Source organism: Syzygium oleosum, unplaced genomic scaffold (assembly GCF_021117445.2).
Source record: "Syzygium oleosum isolate NSW1041296 unplaced genomic scaffold, Sole_v2.1 Sole_v2.02, whole genome shotgun sequence".
NCBI lineage: Eukaryota > Viridiplantae > Streptophyta > Magnoliopsida > Myrtales > Myrtaceae > Syzygium > Syzygium oleosum.
This window is the reverse complement of record NW_026607486.1, coordinates 5861754-5876287: the sequence shown is the minus strand read 5'-3', so window position 1 is coordinate 5876287 and position 14534 is coordinate 5861754. Positions and strand designations below refer to the sequence as shown.

Here is a 14534-nt window from a genome sequence, read left to right as displayed (position 1 = left end):
GAAAATGGCCCCACTTTGAAACCCAAATTGAAATTTTCCCTATGATAAAAGGATTTTATTTGTAGTAAATGTGTATAAACAAGTGATAAAAAAAGAACACTTTCACACGTATGGAGAATCGGACCATGATCTTCAACATATGATAAAATAATATAAACACCTGACCAATGTATATTTTTACATTGAAATGATATAACGCTTCTATTTTATTATAAACAATTGATTCGTTTTGGTTTGTCCCGATTCCAATTCTTTTGGAACGGGCCCCGAAACCGACCCACCCGACAAGACAACCGATCTAACCTACTTGCACGGCGTCGTGTCAAGTCATCATAAGTAATCAGACGAACGGCGAACGGAGATCAGCGAGCGGGAGGCCTCAACGACATCAGGGCTCCGGCTCTGATTCCGTCGAGTCCTGCAACCACAGCCGCCCGATCACGCGGGTCAACCCCCCAACGAACGGCGCGCCGAACTCCGCCGATTTTTATCTCCTGCGCACCAACCCACTGACTGCTGTGTCCTCTCGTCAATGGCGATCTTTTAGTTCACTTTCAGAAATCGCGGTGGCTTCCTTGGTTTCCTGCGAGGGTTAGTTAGCGGAGTGACAAATGAATTCGTTGACAGCAAAACCCTCCTTCGTGCTTTTCTCCTACGCATCGTCGTCGTCCTCTTCGTCGTCTTCGTCTTCTTCTTCCGCTTCTTTTGCGTACGAGCCTCGTTTCTTCGCTCCGATTAGCACTGCTAGGAAGGAGCGTAACGGTTGCGGTAGCAACCGAAGGAGACCTTTCTTGAGAATTGCCGCTTACGGTTCTTCCAAGAGCGATAACTCCAATGCCGCCAACAACGGCGACTCTAAAGCACCTAACGGCACTCTGGTACGCCTCTCTCTCTCTCTCATCTTTGTGATTGGGTGACTTTTTCTGTTCTTCAATTTGTCTGCTACATGCGTTGGGAACGATATTAGGAGCCTGCTGGTTAGCATCGGTTGTGGTTATGCGACGGATTGTTCTGCTGCTCAGCAGTAATTGGTGGAGAAGTACGGCTTTGATTCTCCAGATGAGTGCATTTGGATGCTGGATTGGTTCCACCAATTACCGCGAGTAGAAACCCGCCTGTCAACGTGAAATTGCTGTCTTTTTTCGTCTGAATTTTTCGCCAAGCCGAATGGCGATGCAATTTGTCAGGAGTACCACTGGGCACTTGGCCCGGTGGCGCAGCACGGGTTTTGGTGGGGAAGGGAATGGGACATGTTTGGGGTTTGATTCCCGGCAAACTTGGTGCAAGTTTGACATACGGGGAAGAAAAAGTTTGTCGAAAAAGGGGATGTTGGAGTCCGTGGTTCCCGAATAATTGTGAACCTAGACCCACTTAGCAGTTAGCATGTTCGTTTGAACTCAATTTGCGAACATCGCAGAAATTTGATGATTATACAGGTTGTGGGGACTATAGCAACATTGCGAACAATGGTTGCTTTGCTTCATTGTTTATGTCCGGCATCCATCAACCTTCAGAATTTAATATGCAACTGAATTGAAAGTGAAAAAGTTTGAAGACTTCAAGCTGATTAGAGGGTGTAGGGGCTATCTCTACTTCGATTTCGTAGCTTAGTCTCAACAATATTCCCTTGAGGTATTGGTTGATAATTTTGCAGTTATGCATGCCCGCCTCTTCTATAGTTACGTTTCATGGGTCTCCTGTAGCTTTCCCATCACAAAAGATGTTTTTAGCTGTTATTTAAGAAGAGTTGTCTAAACCTGTGAAGGTACAGTCATATGGTGTCTGACACATCTTCCTTATGTGAAGTCAAAAAGCAGGAAAGATCTTCTTCTGGAGTATGTCAAGAATGTGCAACCGGAATTCATGGAGCTGTTTGTCAAAAGGGCTCCGCAGCAGGTTTGACTATTCTCCTGTATTTCTTCTTGTATTTGCTTGTCTTAAAACAGAAAAAGCTGAATTCTATGGTTTTGTTTTTAGGTAGTTGATGCTATGAGACAAACCGTCACAAATATGATCGGCACGCTACCTCCGCAATTTTTCACAGTGACGGTGACTACTGTGAGTGATTCTGGAAATTAACAGGATATAATTGTTGATGGGCTACCCCGTGGGTGTAATCTTATTTTTGGCTCTCTCAGGTTGCTGAAAATCTTGCACAGCTCATGTACAGCGTTCTGATGACTGGATACATGTTTAGGAACGCACAGTACCGCCTAGAATTACAACAGAGCTTGGATCAGGTTGCTCTCCCCGAAAAGCCAGATAAAAAGGTTATCTTTCTCTTATATTTTAATTGGACTGAGGATCTTATCAAATTGCCAGACGTCAAGGATGTTTTTGATGATTCTGCCAGAAAATTGCTCCTGCTAGTCGAGCATAAAAGCAGCGATAATAGTTTCGAGTGTATGGGACAATCGCACGAGCTTAGTTTCAGGAACATATGCGAGGAGTCACAAATGCATGCTTGTGGTTTGCTTTACTTAAGCAGTAGCCCATGAGAGTTCAGTATGTCATGTTTAGTGAAGATATAAGACAGATAAAATAATGAGGCAAGTCTCCGCTTTGACCGTGTCATGCTATTATATAGTTCTGAAACTGTCCTGGTGTATTTGTAGGTCAATATGTAGTCCTTGAGTCTAGTTGTGTTTGTATGCTAAGTCTTGCTCTGTGGGTAAAGTAGTCGTGGTTTATTTACATATGTAGTTTTTGCATTTTATTTTTCAAAAAGTGAAAAAAAATAATAGAAGAAAAGTGAAGTTTGTCCATTGTAAAGTAGTTACTTCTAGTTCCAAAGCATGTCTACCTTGTTGATGATAATGATGCCTCACTAAAGGGATCGAAATAGGATAAAGGAACTAGATATTAACTTATACTGGCCTAAGATTGATCTGATAAAAATATAAATGAACACTAATCCGAATATTATACTCTCTCATAGCTAGTTCATATTGTCAAAACTAATTCTCTGCGCATGATCTCAGTGTGATGCTTTCTTTTTGGAAAAGTATTTCCTAATGGTGTGTTTGACCTCATCGCTGTTAAATGAAGGTGCATGATAAATGTCTCAGCTTGACACTGTGGCTGATCATGTTGGAATCTCATATTTAGCCATAGATTTGAACATTATGCGGATATACCTTTGCTCTCGATAAGTGATTATATTTATATAGCATCTGCTTTAAGGGCATGCTGGAATATCAAGAAAATCCTACAGTGGCTGATCATGTTGGAATCTCATATTTAGCCATAGATTTGACTTTTGAGTATTAAGTTGATATACCAGTGTTCCCGATTGTTCTTAAGTGATTATGCGTATGTATCATAGGTACTCTTATAGATAGCATCTGCTTTAAGGCGTTTTTGAATATCAGCAAAATTTTACTGGGAATGGTCCAAGTGGAGCCTGAAATAAATATGTGAGCTAGAGATATTTGGGGTCTCATTCTCATTTTTACGTAAGCTGTTTGATCATGCAACATTGGAAACTTGACATTGTTGTGGGATTGTTATTGTCAGTTCCTTGCTAAATCAGTTAATCACATTGCAGGATGCTCCGGATTATGCACCGGGTACACAAAAAAAGGTGTCAGGCGAGGTGATCAGGTGGAATGATGTGTCTGGCCCCGAGAAAATTGATGCTGTGAAATATATTGAGTTACTTGAAGCAGAAATTGAAGAATTGAATCAACAAATAGGTGGAACAACCAATGGACAAAATGAATTGTTGGAATTTCTCAAAACTCTCGAACCACAGAATATTAAGGTGAGGATGTCCCGTCATTTTTCTTCATTTTCTCTGAGGTGCCTGATTTGCTATTTTGATTTATGGTTGTCAGTTAAATGCAGTGCTTCTCATACTTCCTTGATTTTTGTGTGCTTTCATGAATGATTACATGTTATGGTTACATTATGCCACTGCTTCCTAGATAGGCTTACCATTTTCTGTTCCAGTGCATTCTTCAAATTGTCCCCTTTTATTCACAAAATTTGCAGGAGTTGACCAATACTGCGGGTGAAGACGCTATCCTTGCTATGAACACCTTTATAAAGCGCCTTCTTGCTGTCTCTGATCCTGGTGAAATGAAGGTTAGTTTTAATAATAGCTTTTCTTTCCCCCCATTTTAGTATATCTTGTATTGCAGGCTATGAAACCGAGGATCTTCCTCCTTTTTTCTTGCAATGATATAGCCTTGCACCATTCAGTCTGGTTTTCTCAATGAGTACCCTGTTACCAACCATGCTATACAGCAAATTATGTCTGCAAGGAGAATAATTTGACCTTAGACACAATCTTCAGTTGTTTATGTGCTAAAAACAACTGAACTTGCAAGTATTCATATGTTGGGTATCTTGATCACTAGCAAGTATTGATGAGACAGATTCCCTTGACTTTATGATGAATTATGACTATACTTGCGATCCGTGCTTACAGACAACAGTGAAGGAGACAAGTGCACCTGAACTTGCCAAGCTTCTATACTGGCTAATGGTTGTGGGCTATAGCATACGGAATATCGAGGTTCGTTTTGATATGGAAAGAGTACTAGGAACTTCTCCCAAGCTCGCAGAGTTGCCTCCTGGCGAGAACATCTAAAGCTCATCCAAACCATAAATTGCAAGGTTTCCAAGGAGCTGGAAGTCATACTATTTTCCCGCGCTATCATGCGAAGTTTCTGCTTCCTGGGCGGAGAGCTTTTCTCTGCATCGAGAAAGCTGTCTCGAGCTTAAAGAAAACATAATGTCGATGCATCTAACTGCTAACAGTGCAATAGGCTCACTTGCAAGGCTTTATCGGTATGTTCAATAAGATTATGAAAAATTACGGCATTCATGGTTATATATCGACTTTTCTTTATCAAACGAAGCATCCTCTGTCGCGTTATCCGATTACCCCAACCCTGTATATGATTTCTGGAAAAGCTTCGGTGTCTTTGTTAGCGAGGATCCAGAACGTGCTCCCGCTATTTTCGGGGCTATCGAAGGATGTCTAACATCATCTAATTTGTGGCAAAGGCTCCTCATGCATAAAAAGACAGTGAAGAGAATTTGACAGTAGTTACGCAGATGACAGACAATCCCAGGCTAACGTCCACGTTGGTGGGAACAAAGGAGAAAGGAGCAATGTAGTTCTTCGGAATTCTCGTACCCCGGACAATGTCGATCGCTCCAGCTATCTCCCGCCAAGAGAACCCAACAGAGAAAAACCAAAATGGACTCCGAGCAAGCGCTGATCGCAGAATCACACACGAAGTCCGTTTTCTTCTTCGAAATGAACGCCAACCCTTTTAAATTCATCATAGAGACAACTCGGATTCCATCTTCTTCTTCTTCAAACGTCAAGCTAAGCTAAGTCTCAGAAGAATTCGCAGCAATGGAGGTCGAGATCATTTCCAAAGAGCATGTCAAGCCATCTTCCCCCACGCCGGCTCATCTCTGGACTTACAGGCTCTCCCTCCTGGACCAGCTCGTCCCCACCGCCGCCCACATCCCCATGATCCTCTTCTATGATGCTCCGACCGCTTTCTCCACCGACGAAGCCCTGCGCCGCCTCAAGCAATCCGCCTCCCAGGCCCTGCCGGAGTTTTACCCGTTCACCGGCAAGATCAAGGACGACCTCTACATCGACTGCAACGACGACGGCATCTCCTACGCTGAGGCTAAGGTCAACTGCTCCCTCTCTGATGTCCTCGCGTGCCCCGACGCGAAAGTCATCGGCAAGCTCCTCCCGGACAAGCCTTCTCTGTTAGAATCGACGAGCAGTGACGGAGATGGCATTCATGTGGTCATGGTCCAGGTGAACGTGTTCGAGTGCGGGGGGATCGCCCCTCGGCGCCTACCTCTCCCACAAGATCATCGACGGCCCAACGTGCGTGACGCTGCTCAAGGCCTGGTCGGCCACTGCGCGCGGATCTGCCGGAGAAGTCACCCCGAGCTTCATCGCTCCGTCACTGTTCCTGCAGAGTGAGTCAATCCCGAGCGACTACATGCTCAAGATCTGGCCGGCGCTGCTGAAATTCAGCACCTGCGTGACCAAGCGCTTCGTCTTCGATGCCACCGCCATTGCGGCAATCAAGTCTGCGGCGGCTCACCCGTCGCTGGTGGCGCACCCGACCTGGATCGAGGCAATCTCAGCCTTCATATGGGGGCGCTGCATTGCCGCCACCGAGGCCCGCCGGGACGGCGCGCGGCGGCCGTCCGTGCTCTCCCACATGATAAACCTCCGGAGCAAGAACAAGAGCTCGGCGGCGCTGCCGGAGCACATGATCGGGAACCTGATCTGGATCGCGACGGCGAGATCCGACCCCGAATCAGAGAGGAATCTCCAGTCCCTCACGAGCGCGCTCCGAGAGTCGCTCCTGAAGCTGAACGTCAAGTTCTTCGCGGGACTGGCCGGCGAGGAGGCGACGTCTCGGGTCTACAAGTGCTTGGAGGAGATGAGCGAGGTGTACGGGGACGAGGAGGCGGACTACTTCGGGTTCAGCAGCCTGTTCAACGTCGGGGTCTACGAGGCCGATTTCGGGTGGGGCAAGCCGGTGTGGGTCAGCCCGGGCTGGATCAACCTGCCGGTCTATCAGAACCTGGTGTTCCTGATCGAGACGCGGAGAGGGGACGGGATCGAGGCGTGGGTCACCCTGGGCGAGGAGGACATGGCGGCGCTCCAGCGCGACGGCGAGCTCCTCTCGTACGCTTCCGTCGAGCCGAGCCCTCTCGAGCCCCGCAGATGATCGGAGATCGTCGCGCTCTCTCCGTCCTGCTCGTCTTGAACACGAATGAGCCATTTCATTCAAAAATGTCGGTTCGTTTGGCGCTCTTGAACTCGCAGTTAGCTTGTACTGGGGAGAGCTCACTTCATGTCTGGAAACGTCAATGGCCGAGTTCGGAATAACATAAGCGCACATAGAGAATTTCTCAAAAGACTTACGTCAGTAATTTGCAAAGATCTCATTGAAATTTCTCAATATACAACATTGATTTTTTAACCATCGAACGATATTTATAACCCGTGATATCATTGCTGAAATTTCTCGATACAAAAATAATATGGGACTTAAAAATTATAAAGTGGATAAATATCAGTTATATCTTTTTTTTGGGGGTAGTCGCCTCGGGCAACGGAACGGCGTCGCATCTGCGGATGGGTAACGATAGAACACCCCTTCCCTCCCCGTCTTCTACCTCCACAAAAACTCCCACACCATTGCAGATTCTCTCTCTGCCTCTCTCTCTCTCTCTCTCTCGGTGCGAGTCTAAGCCATGTTCGCACTCCATCCGCCAATCCCAACTCGCTTTCCCTCAGCTCACCTCCCCAACTCGCCGGCTCTCCTCCGCCACCACCACCCCCTCCTCCTCCTCTCCTCCGCCACTTCCTCCTCCTCCTCCACGGCCGGCGCATTCACCGCCTCCGACTGCTCCTCTCCCTCCGCCTCTCCGCAACTCCGCCCCGACGTCGAGCTCGATGGCGATGAACTGCGAGAATTGGAAGTGGAAGGCGACGACGACGTTCTCTCCCTCCAAAGCCGTCGCTACGACTTCGCTCCCCTCCTCAACTTCCTCGCCAATTCGGTAGGCTCCGCGGACTCCGACTCGGCGTCCCCGACCTCGCTCGATCGTGCCGAGTTCCAGCTCGCCGAGTCGTACCGCGCCGTTCCCGCGCCCCTCTGGCACTCGCTTCTCAAGTCTCTCTGCTCCTCTCCTCCGTCCACTGGGCTCGCCTACGCCGTCGTCTCGTGGCTCCAGAAGCACAACCTCTGCTTCTCCTACGAGCTTCTCTACTCGATCCTCATCCACGCGCTCGGGCGCTCCGAGAAGCTCTACGAAGCGTTTCTGCTGTCTCAGAGGCAGACTCTGACGCCCCTGACGTACAATGCCCTGATTGGAGCTTGTGCTCGTAACGACGATCTGGAGAAGGCCCTGAATTTGATGTCCAGAATGCGCCAGGACGGGTACCAATCGGATTTTGTCAATTACAGCTTGATCATTCAGTCTCTTACGCGGAGTAATAAGATAGATACTTCGATTTTGCAAAGGCTTTATAGGGAGATTGAGTTGGATAGGATTGAGCTCGATGCGCAGTTGTTTCACGACGTGATCGTCGGTTTTGCCAAGTCTGGTGATCCAGACAGGGCTTTGCATTTTCTTGGCGTGGCTCAAGGTTGTGGGTTGAGTCCTAAGACAGCTACTCTCGTTGCTGTTATATCTGCATTAGGGAATTCTGGTAGGACTTTGGAGGCAGAAGCAGTTTTCGAGGAGTTGAAAGAAGGTGGGTTGAAACCGAGGACGAGGGCTTTTAATGCTTTGTTAAAAGGCTACGTGAAAACGGGGTCTCTGAGGGATGCGGAGTGGATTGTATCAGAGATGGAAAGGAACGGGGTATTGCCAGATGAGCATACCTATAGTCTTCTTATTGATGCATATGTAAATGCAGGTAGATGGGAAAGCGCAAGAATTGTGTTGAAAGAAATGGAAGCAAGCAATTTGCAGCCCAACTCCTTTGTTTTTGGTAGGATTTTGGCTGGTTATCGTGATAAAGGGGAGTGGCAGAGGACCTTTCAGGTTTTGAGGGAGATGAAAAGTTGCGGGGTGCGCCCCGATAGGCATTTTTACAATGTGATGATTGATACTTTTGGGAAGTATAATTGTCTTGATCATGCGATGGATACATTTGATCGAATGCTATCAGAGGGGATTGAGCCATGTAACGTTACATGGAATACTCTCATTGATTGTCATTCCAAAGCAGGACACCATGACAGAGCAGAAGAGTTGTTTGAGGAAATGAAGGAGAGGGGTTGCTCGCCTTGCACTACGACATATAACATTATGATTAATTCTTTTGGGGAGCGGCAGAGGTGGGAGGAGGTAAAGAGCTTGCTGGGTAAGATGCGAGGGGAAGGCTTGCTTCCAAATGTTGTGACGTACACCACGCTGGTTGATATATATGGTCAGTCGGGGAGGTTCAATGATGCTGTAGATTGTTTGGACGATATGAAGTCTGCAGGGTTGAAGCCATCATCTACGATGTATAATGCTTTAATAAATGCTTATGCTCAAAGGGTAGGTTGCTATCTTCACTCCTATCCATTCTGTGGAGTGCTCACGGTTAAAAACTTTTTTCAGTATCTAATTATGATCGGATGCAATCTTGCCTTCTTCAAGTATATCAGCCCCAAGCCACCATAAAAAAGCATTCTGTTTTAGTCATTCTTTTTACTATGTTTGTCTACTGGTGAAGATTACCTAAGTTTGCTCTTAGTTGTATTCTTAGATGTTATAAATTCGCTTACTCTTAGCTTAACTCTTGTTAACACTGATTTTTTTTCTTGGGTTTGAAGATTACTTTCTTTTCGTTGCACTTGCACCTTCAGTTGTAGTTACTGTCTTGATTGCTTATTATGATTCTACAATGGAATGGTCCACTTAATAGCATTACTAGGTTACTACCATTTTGCAACAAGTAGACTAGTTGTACTCTGGGGAGTTTTTAAGACTTAAAGAACTTTGAGGTATTCAAGCTCTATATCTATTGACATTGTACATAGCTACAAGCTCTTCAGTTGAAAGGACCACCCCTTTAGATAATTCTCCCTCTTCATCCTCTTTGTGTTTGTATCATGCCTGTTGATTTTGTTTAGCGATTGATTGTGACACATCTAGCCAAAAAAGAATAAGAGAGAGAGAGAGAGAGAGAGAGAGAGAGAGAGAGAGAGAGAGAGAGAGAGGATTCGAGTGTCACAAATAGTTGAAAATGTAAGAGCATGTTAAGCTTCTAGTTGATCAGTTTACGATTTATCAACAGGGTATGTCCGACCAAGCATTAGATGCATTCAGGCTCATGAGAGCCGATGGTCTAAAGCCCAGTCTATTTGCTCTGAACTCGTTGATCAACGCGTTTGGGGTGGATAGAAGGGATGCCGAAGCCTTTGCTGTGTTGAAGTACATGAAGGAAAACGTAAGTTAACAAAATTTTGCTTTTACTTTCTTGTGTATTTTTCAGTGTCTAAATTGTTGGTGTCTTTACTTTTTGTCACTTGCACTCCCTATAATTGTAGAATCTGAAACCAGACGTAGTGACATATACGACGCTCATGAAAGCCCTGATTCGTGTGGATAAGTTTCCAAAGGTATGACTCATTTCATTGTTGCAAAAATAGACACTAGACAGAATTCAATGCAGATTTGGCATATTGAAGTACTTAACTTCCATGATATCATCTCCCAAAAAGAAAAACTTCCATGATGTCCTATTGTTTGTATGCAGAGCTCCTTGGTTTTCAATGTTGAGAATCTTTCCATGTGTCCATTCAGTCAGATTCACTCCACATTTACATGGCCTTTAATTTTGTGTTTCCTTAACCATCACAAATTGATGTGTGATGGAGTTCACTATTGGGAAGACTGCCAGCAGTATAATCTTTTCTCTTCCAAAGTCAGTTTACCTCAGGCTTACGTGTTTAAAGGCAAAGATGAACAATGGGACAGTAGTCTGTCCAGACATCATTTTCCTGCTATTGTTTGTTCTTTAAGCTGTTAGAGAAGGGAATGGCTCTTGCACTGATAAGGGGCCTTGTGGATGTCATCGACTAGCCAAGCACACCCATCGTCTATCTGCCTTCTGGATGTAGCTAACCTTCCCTCGATAACCACCCTGAGAGACTCAATATGAAAGCTTTATCCTGCTTTAGTAATGAATCTGGATCAGGTTCTCACCAAAGTATCTCTGCCATCACTGCTACCAGGAATTTGGTTTTAGACCAATTTGTTATTTGCTTTTACATTGACTTTGCAGCGCCAACAGTAAGGAGGGGAAGAAATATAATGTTGTTTGGGCGAACTCAGAGCTATTAAGAAACAGCTAATGTGGGTGAATGAACTGAATAATTGTTGGCCTCTTTATCATTCGTGCCACATGTGGTTTATTTTTGGAGTGTATGGAGCTGAGAGACCTATAACTTTAGGTTTTCTTTTTTCCTTGTAGTAAGAGTAGCAGCTTTCCAGAATATGTTGTTGGTGGAGCTGTTGTTAGTCTCGAGATAATACTGACTACAGTAGCTTTGCATCTTCTGCATTTCCCTATCTTATTTCCTTTTTGAACAATTATTCTCTTGGGCCGATTAGATGTTAGATTGTTTGTGTATACAGTGTTCTATTCTGCCCGACATTAGATTATAATAACCATCATATTAGTAGTATTAGTAGTAATTATTATGATTACTTGATAGGTGGCACATTATTATTGTTCTTTCTTTGTTGATAATAGCAATGTTCAATATTGTCCATGGCTCACTGTATCTACTTGCAATGGATCGTCTTTAATATCTGCCAACAACTAAAATGACAGACAAGTTTCTAATAGATTTTGAAACCTATTACCTACTTGCGTGTTTAGATCGCCTTCAGCATCATATATTGCATGTTAATCCTTCTTTTTGGCTGGGAATTCAGGTTCCAGAGGTGTACGAAGAGATGATATTATCTGGGTGCATGCCTGACAGGAAAGCCAGAGCTATGTTGCGGTCTGCTCTGAGATACATGAAGCAGACATTGAGATCGAGATAAGAAAGAGGAAAACGTCTGCCCTGTGAAATCATGGTTATACAAGCCCAAGTCATGCAGCCAAAGCACATTGTAAAGTAGTTTCTCTGTTGATGATCTACTCAGCTATCAATTTAGGTCAGTGGATCATCTCTGCTTTATGTAATGTGATAACCATGGCAGTCGAGCAACTAGATTTCATTGCTTGATTAGATTGAAAAAGAAAAAAAAAAGGTTAATTTCAGGTTTGGTGAGTTGAAAATTCTGATTTGGGGGATTAGGAACTACTGAAGATCGTAGCTGAAATTTGCGTTTCATGTTGCGTCACTCAACCTTTGCTGTTTTGCAGGAAACAGATCATCCATCCTTGTCATCAAATTGCAAGAAGCTGACGCCACTTGTCTCGTAGATTCATTTGATAACATTGACGACTCCTTTGGGATTCAAAGCTAGAAGTTAAACAGATACACATGTTTTGACAAAGGATATTCGTGTTCACAAACGTTGAACAGAATACAATGCGACACTAGAGCCTTGTACTATATTTCGCATCTTTCACCTGGAATGTAATTAATAACTCTATTTATTGTAAATGGAAAATTGGTACTTTTCATACAGTTCCTGGGTTTACTCTGAATTTCCTTTGGAGAAAGTTCTGCTTAAACGGAATATGTCATGAAATGCAGGATAAAATGAGTCCCCCAGCGCCCGGCTCCCGCCTCAACGCTCTGGCCGGGGCATCATTTTCGGACTCCATCCTCTCGTGAATGTGGAGAAGTTCTTTTATATCGGATTAACATGCGTTGTAATCCTTTTTTCTTGACCCCTCTCTAATGGAGGGGGTTTTTGCTATACTCGATACTCATTTGACTCTTGATTAGAGGGACTGAAACCAAGATGTGTTACTTGTTTTGTTAGACTACTATATATCCCAACTTCACTTGTGCCGATCTTGGCGGATGTAATGAGCTCCTCTCACGAGTAACTTTCTGACTACTCTTTCGCATGTAAATCGTTCCTTTGCTCTCGCCCACCACCACACATTGCCCCAGGTTTCAAGCTGTAATTACTTCTGAAATCACTCGTCTACGTAGTTTCTCAAGAACCACGGCAATAAAAGATTCCGTTCCGCAAACACTTTTAAACATTTGCCGAACTGATTTAGCCGAACAATCCCCAGAATTAACGTTCATGCATTGCACGCTCACAAATCAAATCTTATAGACAAACCAAACACTTCCGTCCCAAGAGGAATTTCAAAACGCAGTTCGAATCAAAAAAACCTTTTTTTGTCTTTACCGCCACCTACCCTCAACTCCTTCGCGATCATTTCGATCCTCAGTTTTTCTTCACTCTCCGAGCTCCGATCCTTCGCTCACCGACGGCGGACTTCTCATAGCTAACGGCCAGGGGAGGCTTCATGCTGCTTCTGAGCAAGTATCTCGGAGCCGGGGTCCCCTCGTTCCTCTCCACGGAGTAAGCCGCGCAGACCGATTTCCTCAGGTTCTCCAGCTTCTTCCCTTCCCCCCTCCTCTTTGCCGGCTCAACCGTGACGCCGAGGTCGTACGCGGCCTTCTTCTCCTCCCCCGGCCCGCCGCCTTTCTTCCTCTTCAGCCGCTCGTTCCTCCTCGCGGAGTACACGTCGTAGAACCTCCCTCTCTCGAACACAGAGGCCGTGTCGGCGCCCAAGCTGTTGGCGAACAAGGAGTCCGCGGGATCCGCGTTGCTGAGCTCGTCGCGGACCATCTGCGTCAGCGCACGGAGCTCGCACGAGATGGAGCGGTACTCGGGGCGGATCTCCGATTCGTCGATGTCCCACGCGCGGCTCAGCTTTTCCGATTTCGTCAAAGATCCTGACGCGGCCATTCAAAAATCCCATCACGACGACACGCGCGCGCGTACGCAAAAGCAAATTGCTGCGATGCAAACGACCTCCAACGAAAATGTGCGGGAAGTCAGAATCAAACCTGGTGGGGTCTGCAAAGATTTCATCGTGGTCGTGCTCGACCGGAGGATCCGGCGGGGACGGAGGCGGGCCGGGGATCTGGCGAGCGGAGGCTTGCGGTCCAGCTTCATTTTCGACATCCCCGAAAACGCAAACCGATCTGGCACAAGCAGGGCGAGAGAGAGAGAGAGAGGGGTAAGATCGAATGTTTTCGGCGATTACAGACGGAGAAGATCACAGAAGAGGAAGAAGAAGTTACCCACGAATTGAATCGCTGAAAGCTTTGTTGTTTGCCCTGCAACTTCTCTGCACTTTTCTGATTCTTGGCTTTCGCTCTCTCTCTTTTTCTTGGGGTGGGGGTTTTATTGAGGGAGCGGAGGGGAGGAAGGATTTGAATTCGGGGAGAGAGAGGAAAAGGGTGGAGCCTATAACGGTCACTTCCCTCAATCCGACGGCCACGATTCCGTTTCGTTTTGGACGGGGGAGATCCTCTGAGTTTGATCATACCCTTTTCGGCAGATTGCGCATATTTATGTCGACTTGCTATATGGGGATGGATGCATGAATTTGCATTGCTTCCGTTCTTAATCGAGCACCTACACGTGCCTGATTTGATTGCTAATTCGGCACATCCATGAAATGCACCCCGTTTGGTCCAATTTTGCAATTGAGTATTGAAAAAATGCAAATACTTTTAACTTAAAACCCCTTTGAGAAATGCAAATGGTGTTTGGTGAAAAATCATTTATAAAGCTACTTTGGTCCAAATAGTGTTTAGTAATTTTTTTTTGCAAAAGGCTTTGGGTTCATGTTTTTAATTATAAAAAAAAAGTAAACCCTTCGTCGGAGTGGGCTGCAGCCGCTGGCGAGCCAGATTTGACATTGGCGGCTGTCACCCGAGGTCGTCCGACTCCCGGTGAGGGTCGTGGGACCTCAGAGCGGCTGTCGCTTGGGGTCATGCAACCCAGGCTGACGGCCATCTGAGGTCGCGTGACCTCAAGCAACCGTCGCCAAGGTCAAGCAACCTCACCGACTCCTCACCGGCCTCTCTTCGGCC

At 45.7% G+C, this 14534-nt stretch overlaps 4 protein-coding genes across 5 annotated transcripts; 3 read left to right on the top strand and 1 right to left on the bottom strand.

Annotated features, from left to right (window-relative positions):
- Window positions 1-334: 334 nt before the first annotated feature.
- LOC115667183 (uncharacterized) lies at window positions 335-4882 on the top strand. The gene is made up of 7 exons (XM_030588798.2): window positions 335-878; window positions 1807-1896; window positions 1978-2058; window positions 2139-2270; window positions 3548-3763; window positions 3994-4086; window positions 4433-4882. The coding sequence occupies exons 1-7, from the start codon at window positions 612-614 to the stop codon at window positions 4592-4594; spliced, it is 1041 nt and encodes a 346-aa protein (XP_030444658.1). The 5' UTR covers window positions 335-611; the 3' UTR covers window positions 4595-4882.
- A 1102-nt stretch (window positions 4883-5984) lies between these two features.
- Window positions 5985-6725, top strand: LOC115667136 (BAHD acyltransferase BIA1-like). The gene has a single exon (XM_030588756.2). It carries the CDS (start codon window positions 5985-5987, stop codon window positions 6723-6725), a length of 741 nt encoding a protein of 246 aa, XP_030444616.2.
- Window positions 6726-7196: 471 nt separating this feature from the next.
- On the top strand, window positions 7197-12058 carry LOC115667125 (pentatricopeptide repeat-containing protein At5g42310, chloroplastic). The gene is made up of 5 exons (XM_030588743.2): window positions 7197-9054; window positions 9797-9949; window positions 10050-10121; window positions 11443-11670; window positions 11882-12058. The coding sequence occupies exons 1-4, from the start codon at window positions 7255-7257 to the stop codon at window positions 11554-11556; spliced, it is 2139 nt and encodes a 712-aa protein (XP_030444603.2). The 5' UTR covers window positions 7197-7254; the 3' UTR covers window positions 11557-11670; window positions 11882-12058.
- Window positions 12059-12102: 44 nt separating this feature from the next.
- LOC115667192 (uncharacterized) lies at window positions 12103-13876 on the bottom strand. 2 transcript variants are annotated; one of them, XM_030588814.2, is made up of 3 exons: window positions 13741-13876; window positions 13500-13637; window positions 12103-13385 (listed from the first exon to the last, which is right to left on the bottom strand). In XM_030588814.2, exons 2-3 carry the CDS (start codon window positions 13615-13617, stop codon window positions 12871-12873), a joined length of 633 nt encoding a protein of 210 aa, XP_030444674.2. In that variant the 5' UTR covers window positions 13618-13637; window positions 13741-13876; the 3' UTR covers window positions 12103-12870. The 2 variants fall into 2 exon arrangements, with proteins under 2 accessions (XP_030444674.2, XP_030444666.2); XM_030588806.2 differs by having other exon boundaries at window positions 13737-13868.
- Window positions 13877-14534: the final 658 nt, after the last annotated feature.